The sequence below is a fragment of the Gobio gobio genome (assembly GCF_949357685.1).
Source record: "Gobio gobio genome assembly, chromosome: 8".
Taxonomy (NCBI): Eukaryota; Metazoa; Chordata; class Actinopteri; order Cypriniformes; family Gobionidae; genus Gobio; species Gobio gobio.
The window spans coordinates 13,801,149-13,813,666 of NC_137114.1; the positions used below are offsets into that span (position 1 = coordinate 13,801,149).

Here is a 12,518-nt window from a genome sequence, read left to right on the forward strand (position 1 = left end):
GTTTAGTTCAAGTCAAGCATAACCTTGAAGCAAAAAAAGGGAACTCTGGTTTAGTAGTGTAGCCCAATAAATCAAACTGAGAACAGTCATGAAAGATCAATACCAAAGAGACAGTTGAGTTAAGAAGTTTATTAAAACTACTAAAGTCACATGACCAGGTTAACTTCTCCACTAGACACCACAGTTTGCCCACTAGAGATGGTCTTGACGTTAGCATCTCTTCCTGGAAAAGAAGTGGTAGAATCGTGAGGCATTTAAAAACCAAATTCTCATGGTTCCTGAAGTCAGTTTACAACAAGCACTCACTTTTCCTAGTGCAGCTTTGCTCACAGGAGCCAGAAGAGGGATGGCACACTGCTGTACTACAGTGGATGAAGATCTAACAGAGGGGGGAAAGGGATAAGCCACGGAAAGAAAAACAACACCTAATATTAAGGATTCAGGTAAGGCTGCAGAGCATACGGTTTCCTGTAGAGGAGCCAGTGATGCTGGATCCACAAATGTGAACATCTTCACAACAAAGCGCTTGTAGTGGGTTGGGAACTGAAGACCAGAAGATCCAGCCACCGGAACCAATGAGGTCAGGTAACGGTCATCCTGGTAAGGGCATCTGAAAGGTAAAGAGGCAGTCAGAAGTGCCTTACAGCACACTAGATGGATAAAGACTGGCCTTACTCACCCATCGACCAGAAGGTCCCACTGGGGTAGACTGAGTGGACTGGGGGTTGATGTCGCCCAGCAACGTCCCAGCATTAGGACAATGTTGGGGTCGGTCCTCTCCAAAATGCGCACCTCAACATACACAGGCTCCCGCAGGACTTTTGTGACGGGATAATCAGCATCACCGTAGTAGGACGTGTATGCCTCATCCCCTGAGGAAGAAAACCAGCGTTTAACCAGAAACTGCTGCAACCTGGAGTTTTAGAAAATACTTATGCATACTTGGACAGACACTTACCTTCTGCACAGCCTTTGGTGACACATTGACCATTTGCCAGTCTAAGCTCCACCCTGAGGGGTCCAGAAGCCGCTACTGGTGGAGGTGCAGGAACAGTGTTGACCTCCACAACCAGAGCTTCCACAGAAGTAGCAGAGTACCTACACTGGAAGAGAAGCCTAGACAACAAATAGTGAGCTTGTAGCCTTTGTCAAGGATTCATATTTTTTCTAAATAAAATAAAATGCCTACTCAAAATGGCTGTCCCTTGTGATGGAACCAAGTGGTCCGACACCCACTTCATACGAGGAGGTCATTCGGTTTTCATACACCACATATCCACCGTCCTCCTGCAAATAGTAACTGTTGGCATCCAGGCCATTCCAAGCCATGCAGAGCAGAACCACAAGCAGCTACTCACCATCATGCTTGTGCCACATGCAGTGACAGGGAACTGGTATATAGCAAAGGAAGGTGTGGATCCCACAGGACTGCAAGGTGGGTCGTTTCCACCCAGGAGACGGACTGAATCCAGGCTCAAGCGAGGTAGTGTAACATCTCTTGCCACCACTACCACAAACTGACCATCTCTTATACACTGGACAGTCACTGGAACAAGGTACAAGAGCAGGTTATTACTGAGGAGTGGTTTAACATGAACACCTTTGCATTGACTCACTCTTACCTGCCTTCCCATAGAAACACTGCTGTCCGTTAAAGCAGCAGTTGATAGCTTCACACTCAGCACCACTGATACCAGGTGGGCCACATTGGATCTGCTCATAATCAGCTACAGCACATTTGTCAAGGGGCTCTGCCTGCGCCACTGGCTGCTTAGACTGAACCTGCTGATGAAACTGTTGACTAGCTTGTTGTTGAACCTGCTGAGGAAACTGTTGACTAGCTTGTTGTTGAACCTGCTGAGGAAACTGTTGACTAGCTTGTTGTTGAACCTGCTGAGGAAACTGTTGACTAGCTTGTTGTTGAACCTGCTGAGGAAACTGTTGACTAGCTTGTTGTTGAACCTTCTGAGGAAACTGTTGACTAGCTTGTTGTTGAACCTTCTGAGGAAACTGTTGACTAGCTTGTTGTTGAACCTTCTGAGGAAACTGTTGACTAGCTTGTTGTTGAACCTTCTGAGGAAACTGTTGACTAGCTTGTTGTTGAACCTTCTGAGGAAACTGTTGACTAGCTAGCTGTTGAACCTTCAGAGGAAACTGTTGACTAGCTTGTTGTTGAACCTTCAGAGGAAACTGTTGACTAGCTAGCTGTTGAACCTTCAGAGGAAACTGTTGACTAGCTTGTTGTTGAACCTTCAGAGGAAACTGTTGAACCTTCTGAGGAAACTGTTGACTAGCTTGTTGTTGAACCTTCTGAGGAAACTGTTGACTAGCTTGTTGTTGAACCTGCTGAGGAAACTGGGGCAAATTACTCCACTGTGGAACAGCATGACAAAAAGCACAAAACCACACACAAAGTGCCAGCGATTGAACAGCACACCAGCTTCCTGCCATTGTTCAACAGCTAGTCACACTGTTGAGATGATGCCCTTTGGTCTTTTTGTATTCTACAGATTTTGGCTAATTAACGATAATCCCTCCCTCTTCATGAACAGTCATGATTCTCCAGACTTGCCCAAATGGGAGCTTATGCTACCAGAAAATTCTCATCAAAATGATACGCATGTGATGTAGGCCTATATTGACTCCAATTAGTCAGATTTGTCATATTGAAGACAAATAAAAAGGTTCATGCTCAGGTTTGCTACTGGAGCTTGCCCAAAGTACTTTGGGTAGATGTTTGGTGCATTCCGCTTTGCTTGTAGACTAGCATTACTACTTTTACAATATCTTTATATGGCAGAAATAGTAAGAGTAGTCTGTAGTTCCAAATTTAGCAACACACTCACAAACCTCCCTAAGCACTTCCCCTCGGGGCAATCCCTGTCGCCAGTTTGAAGTGTTCCACAAGTGGACAAGAGAGGTTTATGTGGACAGACCCTCGACTCCTTAGACAGAGGGGACCAGTCTACTCATATATACTTTAATTACAAAATAAATGTAACTGTAATCAGTTACTTATGAAAATGTTAATTATTACAAAGGGGGTTACATCTGAATATTTTCTGTAAAAAGCTAGGATATGTTGAATAATATGAATTTGTTGCTTTGCCTGTGCAGGATGCCTCTTGCCATTTACAGTGTTTTTTTTTTATATACAATTGCTAGGACCCATTTCTCAATACTTAGGTCACTTTTTCAAAACTCTTCACACAGTTCTCCTAACAAACTTTCAGCTCGGCACAGCAGATCATTTCACATTCAAAATGCACCAAAACACAATTCTTTCCCCTAGCAAAGGTTTTCAACCAACACGCACACACTTTGTCAATCCCCAAACGGACGAGGCGTTTATACTTGACGCACTCGCCGTTGTACTATTCTGTGAAACGACAGAGGGCGACTCGGAGTAATTGTTCTATAAACCATCAGGAAACAGCAGTGAGAGAAGAATGTAGCTACACAGGTGACCATATTTATTTGAATAAACTTCACCAAAAACCACACTACAAAAGAATCGTGTAAAACTCAGTAAACCTTGATTGCTAATCATTAATACGGTGTATGCTTTCGATTTACCCCGAAAGAAAGTGAAATATGACAACCTGCCCCATAGGTGGGGCACATTAACATGACAGCTTGATGTTATCAGATACAATCAAATAAAACAACAAGACAAAATACAAATTAACTTTCAAATAAAATAATGGCATCATTAAAAATATACTAATTTCTTCTGAACATTGACTGTCATTCTTTCCTCAATAGAATAGCATAGTTCTAATAGGGGCACATTGTAACAGTTACAACATGCCCCACCTGTGCAACTGGGATTTAAACCCGTCTAGTGTCTTCTGCTGGTTAGAGCAGCATTAAAAGAACTCTCAACTTGGTCTTATTTTCAATAAACTTAAGAAATGTACGTCTGTTATGTTAAATGTTCAGTGAGAGCGTCCAAAGAATTATTAATTGGTGCAGTTTCTCTAAATAATGTTGATATGGCAACTAGTAAATACATTAGGTTTCATCATCCCGGCATGTGTGGAAAGTTAACCTGTTACAACTAGCCCCGCGTTTAAATTCCAGACGGAGAAAAATAATAACTTCTGTACCTCTGCAAGTCACATAGCATGCAGCCATAGGGTTTCAGACTAAATGGGACTTGCAAAGGTACAGTCAGTTCCACCACATTTGCAGAATAAGGCACTCTTTCCAGGTCAAAAGCAAAGTGACAAGTCAGATACAAGCAAGGATTGATGTCAGTTTTATTGAGAAACTTTCTTTTGCCCTTGAACAATTACAGGACCAAGTGTGGCCTTGCCTTCCCACTGAACACCTAGAGAGAAGAAAAAGAGCAAAGTTAGGAGCACTTAAAACATCAAAAGCAACCTTAAAGCAAGAGCTACCGACCTCCATAGGGAGAAGCAGCAATTCCACCATCAGGACCACATGTTGAGTCACAGCAACCACAAACTTGGTCATTTCCATCAGCAGCAAACCACCTGCAACAAGACAAAGCACTTTCAACATGAGCAAAGTCAGCTTTTTAAAAAAAGAATAAGTGCAACGTACCCATTGGCAAAGGAACAGGATTTGCGCTGAGCGTCACTGGGTGCAGAAGCAATAGTTGCCTTCAGAACACATGTTATGTAGATCTACAAGGGATGACAGACAAGTCAGAAAACCAAAGCAGATGGGAAGAGAAGTCGAATTAACTCGTGGTACATACAGAAGGACTGGTGCTCTCCTGGAACATGAATGCCTCCAGCTGGAACTGGATCTTGTCAACCTGGGACCGAGGCATGAAGCGGGAGCTGGAAGCTGTAGCCTTGGCATCCACAAAGCACCTGACGACAAAGTCACCACAAAGAGCAACTCATGAATGTTTAAAAAGAGCAAACAAAACAGTCCTATAGCATCAAGAGCCATGACCTTACCCATGATTCTCAATGAAGGAATATCTCGGAAGGGAGTTCACGTCAGGCACCTGAGTGGCCACACAGCTGTCCACAAACACACGCAGAGGCACATGATTGTACTGCTTCACAGATGCCTCGATGTTAATAACGCCACCCAGGAAATAGGAGTATGAAGGCCTCTGGTAGGACCAATCGTCTACAAAAGAGAAGGAACACCCTAGGAAGAGCCACATTTGCAAGGTCGAAGGTCCAAAGAAAGTGCACTTACCCAGCATGAGCTTCAGGGAGAACATCAAGACTTCTTCACCAACCTTGGTTGAGGCATAAGGGACCCATGTTGGCCTCAAGGCATCACTGCTTACATTGTGTAGCCTGTGGTTCATGAAAGTACCCATTAAATGGTCTCCCAGTTGCACAAGCAGTGAAAGTCACAGAGGTCACTTACCTTTGATAGTGGCATTGAACGCCAACAATTGCACCATCGGCCCGGGTAATCGGAGTACCTGCAAGAGCCTCAGGGGTGTAGGTAAGAGAGAAGGTGTAGACAAGCTCATCCTCATTCATCTGTAAGAGATTGTAGTTAAAACAAGACAGTTCCTCATGAAGGTGTAATCATTATTATGAATGAGAGAAAGTGCATTGTGCAATACGGTGGACAAACACTTCAAGCAGGAGAAAACAACTGCAGAGCTTAAAACATGCATTGGTATGAACGGGCCTTAAGAAATGTTTATGCCAGCTGCCCTGGCATTGCAAATACAACATACAACAGCAGTGTGAACTGACGGTCCTTGAAGAGGACTTTGGATATCCTCAATTTGAACAAACAACCGATTAAGATTTAGGAGTTCTTACCATCTGCACGCTGTTGCAGTCCTGTAATTCATACTCAAAGATGAGCACCCTAGACTCAGAGTCCTGACCAGCAACAGGACATCCACCTAAAGACAGACCAGTTGGCTGGATCAACTGACCATTGCTAAACAAGTCCTGCTGGACTTCTACAAGAACCCGGTTCTCTCCGCATTGAACCGCTACGCTGCTGGGAGTCACGGGTTGCCTCAACTGGAAGTCCACCGCCAACTCGCTCTGCACCTCGGGAACGACCGGATACCTCCAATCCAAAGGCTTCACTGGACCCTGCAACAGCTGCTTCTCCTGAAGGCCAAAAGGCTCCTGTGCAAGGCCTCTGGAGGCAGGACCCAAAGGACTCTGAAATGGAGAAGCCGCTTGCAAAGGATTCCAGAGCTCTGGAGCAGAAAAGGCAGGACTTCTGAAATCTGGATCTGATTTTTGCACCATGCTTCTTGGACTTTGACTGTGCATCAAACTTCCCCACGCATCAGGCAGATCAAACACAACAATCACAACCACCACTAACACACCTCTCAGAAGCTCCATCCTAGCAAACTTTGACACAAATGCCACAACACACACCAGTGCTTGGCTTTGCCATTTTGTACAGCTTTGAATGAAGGTGGCTCATCCCCTTTTAGTTGAATTGATTGCCTTTGATTCTCCTCTGGACCTGTAGAGTTTATATGCATCTCTGGGACCCACAGCTCTGCACAATTTGTATGTCTCTCTTATCTGACAAATTGAGGGGGACATTTACATGACACCATTTTCAAATGAAACTTTAAATGCATTGTGTTCATTTACACAACAACAGTGCTTTGTGGGCCTTAAAAATGCAAACTTTTAAAAACAGGGTTTCAAAGTTTTTGAAAATGAGACCATTATTGTCTCCATGTAAACTACAAAAACATGAATTTGTGAAAACTGTGACATCATGCGCATGCATATTGCGTGTTTAGTCTATAGGCACGTAGTGTTTCTTTGCAAAGTGTCATCGCCATCTACTGGATTCTCTGCAGAGATTCTCCTAGAGATTTAATCAGATCAAGATACGTCATATTTGCACAGTCTAATCTAAAGGCCTTGGTGATGTTTTCCCTGAAGGTCGTGTCAGTGGCGGCCTCACAAAGTTCGATGGTTCGCCATGACACAGGAAGCTGTTGTAAGTCGGGCATACAATGTCCGATCTGCCCCAAACTTCAGATGTTTGATAAGAGTCCTGGCCTGAAGACATCTACATATGAGTTTCAGAATTAGGCATGGCAAAATGGCTCGATAGCGCCACCTACAACATTTCAACGAAGTGCCCCTCCCGCTACGTTTCACGTACAGGTATGAAATTCGGTACACAGCCCAATACCTACAAAAAATCTCCTGCTACAAAATCAACGACACAGAGGGAAGATAGTGAGGGAAGGGCATGAAAAAGTGAATTGAAACACAGTCATTCATTTTTGTCCACTTGCCCTCAGCTTCTTATTCTTGAACATCAGCAGTTTATGCAACTGGCCACAGACCTACGTTTTGTCAAATTTTCCACCAAAATGTCTCTAGGAAAAATGTGTGATACAAAGAGCAAGAAGAGTTAACAGGACTAAGACTTAAGTTAATGATGGGACACTAAAATGGACAAATATAATAGTAGACCCCATTTTGAAATGTGTATTTCACAAACCTAATACACCAACAGTTAGCTCTTCAAACCAGTTAAATATAATTCAAATGGGATGCATTTCCTTGACAGCATGGATACTAGTCAAATTGCCTTCCACGTTCTGTTTTTAATGGTGCAGCAACAACAAGCACAGACAGTTAAACAAAGTAGCTTATTTTGTCCAAATCTACAGAAGCGACATGGTTTAGACCAGTTAATGTCACACTCTGGAAACGGTTTATAAAGACCCCTTTCATGAGTGAAGGTTAAAAGTCAAAAAAGTTTAAAACATTTTAGACCGCATTTACACCTGTATTTAGCATAGTCCACTTGTGATTGGACTGATAAACGCTTTAGTACCAGGTGTAAACAGGCCCTCAGACAGCAACTCAGGTGTGATACACCAGTTAAGGGACTAAACCAGCTTTTATTAAAGCACCAGTCTACTTTTCAATAAACATTGGGGCTAGCCTAAAGAAAAAAGGCTGGTCACAATTTGGGATTAAAAAGGACAATGCAGGTTGATACTGATTTCATTGCAGATGCAATGCTGTACTTGCATGACTTCGGGGGGCTTTCAAATAGCATTAGCAAAAAACAGAGGGACTTGGCATGCTTGAATATCAGTACAAGCAGTTATGTTAGTCCAGCCATAAAGCCACAAGTAGAGACCAAAACAGATTCCATTAAGAACAGGGACCCAGGTTAGCAACTGGAACTTGGCAAATAGGTCAGGTTTGGGCAGAAACTTGGCTTGTTTAGTTCAAGTCAAGCATAACCTTGAAGCAAAAAAAGGGAACTCTGGTTTAGTAGTGTAGCCCAATAAATCAAACTGAGAACAGTCATGAAAGATCAATACCAAAGAGACAGTTGAGTTAAGAAGTTTATTAAAACTACTAAAGTCACATGACCAGGTTAACTTCTCCACTAGACACCACAGTTTGCCCACTAGAGATGGTCTTGACGTTAGCATCTCTTCCTGGAAAAGAAGTGGTAGAATCGTGAGGCATTTAAAAACCAAATTCTCATGGTTCCTGAAGTCAGTTTACAACAAGCACTCACTTTTCCTAGTGCAGCTTTGCTCACAGGAGCCAGAAGAGGGATGGCACACTGCTGTACTACAGTGGATGAAGATCTAACAGAGGGGGGAAAGGGATAAGCCACGGAAAGAAAAACAACACCTAATATTAAGGATTCAGGTAAGGCTGCAGAGCATACGGTTTCCTGTAGAGGAGCCAGTGATGCTGGATCCACAAATGTGAACATCTTCACAACAAAGCGCTTGTAGTGGGTTGGGAACTGAAGACCAGAAGATCCAGCCACCGGAACCAATGAGGTCAGGTAACGGTCATCCTGGTAAGGGCATCTGAAAGGTAAAGAGGCAGTCAGAAGTGCCTTACAGCACACTAGATGGATAAAGACTGGCCTTACTCACCCATCGACCAGAAGGTCCCACTGGGGTAGACTGAGTGGACTGGGGGTTGATGTCGCCCAGCAACGTCCCAGCATTAGGACAATGTTGGGGTCGGTCCTCTCCAAAATGCGCACCTCAACATACACAGGCTCCCGCAGGACTTTTGTGACGGGATAATCAGCATCACCGTAGTAGGACGTGTATGCCTCATCCCCTGAGGAAGAAAACCAGCGTTTAACCAGAAACTGCTGCAACCTGGAGTTTTAGAAAATACTTATGCATACTTGGACAGACACTTACCTTCTGCACAGCCTTTGGTGACACATTGACCATTTGCCAGTCTAAGCTCCACCCTGAGGGGTCCAGAAGCCGCTACTGGTGGAGGTGCAGGAACAGTGTTGACCTCCACAACCAGAGCTTCCACAGAAGTAGCAGAGTACCTACACTGGAAGAGAAGCCTAGACAACAAATAGTGAGCTTGTAGCCTTTGTCAAGGATTCATATTTTTTCTAAATAAAATAAAATGCCTACTCAAAATGGCTGTCCCTTGTGATGGAACCAAGTGGTCCGACACCCACTTCATACGAGGAGGTCATTCGGTTTTCATACACCACATATCCACCGTCCTCCTGCAAATAGTAACTGTTGGCATCCAGGCCATTCCAAGCCATGCAGAACAGAACCACAAGCAGCTACTCACCATCATGCTTGTGCCACATGCAGTGACAGGGAACTGGTATATAGCAAAGGAAGGTGTGGATCCCACAGGACTGCAAGGTGGGTCGTTTCCACCCAGGAGACGGACTGAATCCAGGCTCAAGCGAGGTAGTGTAACATCTCTTGCCACCACTACCACAAACTGACCATCTCTTATACACTGGACAGTCACTGGAACAAGGTACAAGAGCAGGTTATTACTGAGGAGTGGTTTAACATGAACACCTTTGCATTGACTCACTCTTACCTGCCTTCCCATAGAAACACTGCTGTCCGTTAAAGCAGCAGTTGATAGCTTCACACTCAGCACCACTGATACCAGGTGGGCCACATTGGATCTGCTCATAATCAGCTACAGCACATTTGTCAAGGGGCTCTGCCTGCGCCACTGGCTGCTTAGACTGAACCTGCTGATGAAACTGTTGACTAGCTTGTTGTTGAACCTGCTGAGGAAACTGTTGACTAGCTTGTTGTTGAACCTGCTGAGGAAACTGTTGACTAGCTTGTTGTTGAACCTGCTGAGGAAACTGTTGACTAGCTTGTTGTTGAACCTGCTGAGGAAACTGTTGACTAGCTTGTTGTTGAACCTTCTGAGGAAACTGTTGACTAGCTTGTTGTTGAACCTTCTGAGGAAACTGTTGACTAGCTTGTTGTTGAACCTTCTGAGGAAACTGTTGACTAGCTTGTTGTTGAACCTTCTGAGGAAACTGTTGACTAGCTAGCTGTTGAACCTTCAGAGGAAACTGTTGACTAGCTTGTTGTTGAACCTTCAGAGGAAACTGTTGACTAGCTAGCTGTTGAACCTTCAGAGGAAACTGTTGACTAGCTTGTTGTTGAACCTTCAGAGGAAACTGTTGAACCTTCTGAGGAAACTGTTGACTAGCTTGTTGTTGAACCTTCTGAGGAAACTGTTGACTAGCTTGTTGTTGAACCTGCTGAGGAAACTGGGGCAAATTACTCCACTGTGGAACAGCATGACAAAAAGCACAAAACCACACACAAAGTGCCAGCGATTGAACAGCACACCAGCTTCCTGCCATTGTTCAACAGCTAGTCACACTGTTGAGATGATGCCCTTTGGTCTTTTTGTATTCTACAGATTTTGGCTAATTAACGATAATCCCTCCCTCTTCATGAACAGTCATGATTCTCCAGACTTGCCCAAATGGGAGCTTATGCTACCAGAAAATTCTCATCAAAATGATACGCATGTGATGTAGGCCTATATTGACTCCAATTAGTCAGATTTGTCATATTGAAGACAAATAAAAAGGTTCATGCTCAGGTTTGCTACTGGAGCTTGCCCAAAGTACTTTGGGTAGATGTTTGGTGCATTCCGCTTTGCTTGTAGACTAGCATTACTACTTTTACAATATCTTTATATGGCAGAAATAGTAAGAGTAGTCTGTAGTTCCAAATTTAGCAACACACTCACAAACCTCCCTAAGCACTTCCCCTCGGGGCAATCCCTGTCGCCAGTTTGAAGTGTTCCACAAGTGGACAAGAGAGGTTTATGTGGACAGACCCTCGACTCCTTAGACAGAGGGGACCAGTCTACTCATATATACTTTAATTACAAAATAAATGTAACTGTAATCAGTTACTTATGAAAATGTTAATTATTACAAAGGGGGTTACATCTGAATATTTTCTGTAAAAAGCTAGGATATGTTGAATAATATGAATTTGTTGCTTTGCCTGTGCAGGATGCCTCTTGCCATTTACAGTGTTTTTTTTTTATATACAATTGCTAGGACCCATTTCTCAATACTTAGGTCACTTTTTCAAAACTCTTCACACAGTTCTCCTAACAAACTTTCAGCTCGGCACAGCAGATCATTTCACATTCAAAATGCACTAAAACTACCAAAACACAATTCTTTCCCCTAGCAAAGGTTTTCAACCAACACGCACACACTTTGTCAATCCCCAAACGGACGAGGCGTTTATACTTGACGCACTCGCCGTTGTACTATTCTGTGAAACGACAGAGGGCGACTCGGAGTAATTGTTCTATAAACCATCAGGAAACAGCAGTGAGAGAAGAATGTAGCTACACAGGTGACCATATTTATTTGAATAAACTTCACCAAAAACCACACTACAAAAGAATCGTGTAAAACTCAGTAAACCTTGATTGCTAATCATTAATACGGTGTATGCTTTCGATTTACCCCGAAAGAAAGTGAAATATGACAACCTGCCCCATAGGTGGGGCACATTAACATGACAGCTTGATGTTATCAGATACAATCAAATAAAACAACAAGACAAAATACAAATTAACTTTCAAATAAAATAATGGCATCATTAAAAATATACTAATTTCTTCTGAACATTGACTGTCATTCTTTCCTCAATAGAATAGCATAGTTCTAATAGGGGCACATTGTAACAGTTACAACATGCCCCACCTGTGCAACTGGGATTTAAACCCGTCTAGTGTCTTCTGCTGGTTAGAGCAGCATTAAAAGAACTCTCAACTTGGTCTTATTTTCAATAAACTTAAGAAATGTACGTCTGTTATGTTAAATGTTCAGTGAGAGCGTCCAAAGAATTATTAATTGGTGCAGTTTCTCTAAATAATGTTGATATGGCAACTAGTAAATACATTAGGTTTCATCATCCCGGCATGTGTGGAAAGTTAACCTGTTACAACTAGCCCCGCGTTTAAATTCCAGACGGAGAAAAATAATAACTTCTGTACCTCTGCAAGTCACATAGCATGCAGCCATAGGGTTTCAGACTAAATGGGACTTGCAAAGGTACAGTCAGTTCCACCACATTTGCAGAATAAGGCACTCTTTCCAGGTCAAAAGCAAAGTGACAAGTCAGATACAAGCAAGGATTGATGTCAGTTTTATTGAGAAACTTTCTTTTGCCCTTGAACAATTACAGGACCAAGTGTGGCCTTGCCTTCCCACTGAACACCTAGAGAGAAGAAAAAGAGCAAAGTTAG

At 43.2% G+C, this 12,518-nt stretch overlaps 1 protein-coding gene across 1 annotated transcript in view; it reads right to left on the minus strand.

Annotated features, from left to right (window-relative positions):
- Positions 1-289: 289 nt before the first annotated feature.
- Positions 290-12,518, minus strand: part of LOC307130285 (uncharacterized protein) — a gene marked incomplete at both ends in the record, with an annotated part of 28,816 nt that continues 16,587 nt past the window's right edge. The window contains 14 exons of the mRNA XM_079823254.1: positions 290-379; positions 463-610; positions 680-872; positions 959-1,116; positions 1,190-1,287; positions 1,359-1,546; positions 1,623-1,805; positions 8,491-8,563; positions 8,647-8,794; positions 8,864-9,056; positions 9,143-9,300; positions 9,374-9,471; positions 9,543-9,730; positions 9,807-9,989. Of these exons, the coding sequence (XP_079679380.1) occupies positions 290-379; positions 463-610; positions 680-872; positions 959-1,116; positions 1,190-1,287; positions 1,359-1,546; positions 1,623-1,805; positions 8,491-8,563; positions 8,647-8,794; positions 8,864-9,056; positions 9,143-9,300; positions 9,374-9,471; positions 9,543-9,730; positions 9,807-9,989 (2,099 nt within the window). The remainder of the gene's footprint in view (positions 380-462; positions 611-679; positions 873-958; positions 1,117-1,189; positions 1,288-1,358; positions 1,547-1,622; positions 1,806-8,490; positions 8,564-8,646; positions 8,795-8,863; positions 9,057-9,142; positions 9,301-9,373; positions 9,472-9,542; positions 9,731-9,806; positions 9,990-12,518) is intronic.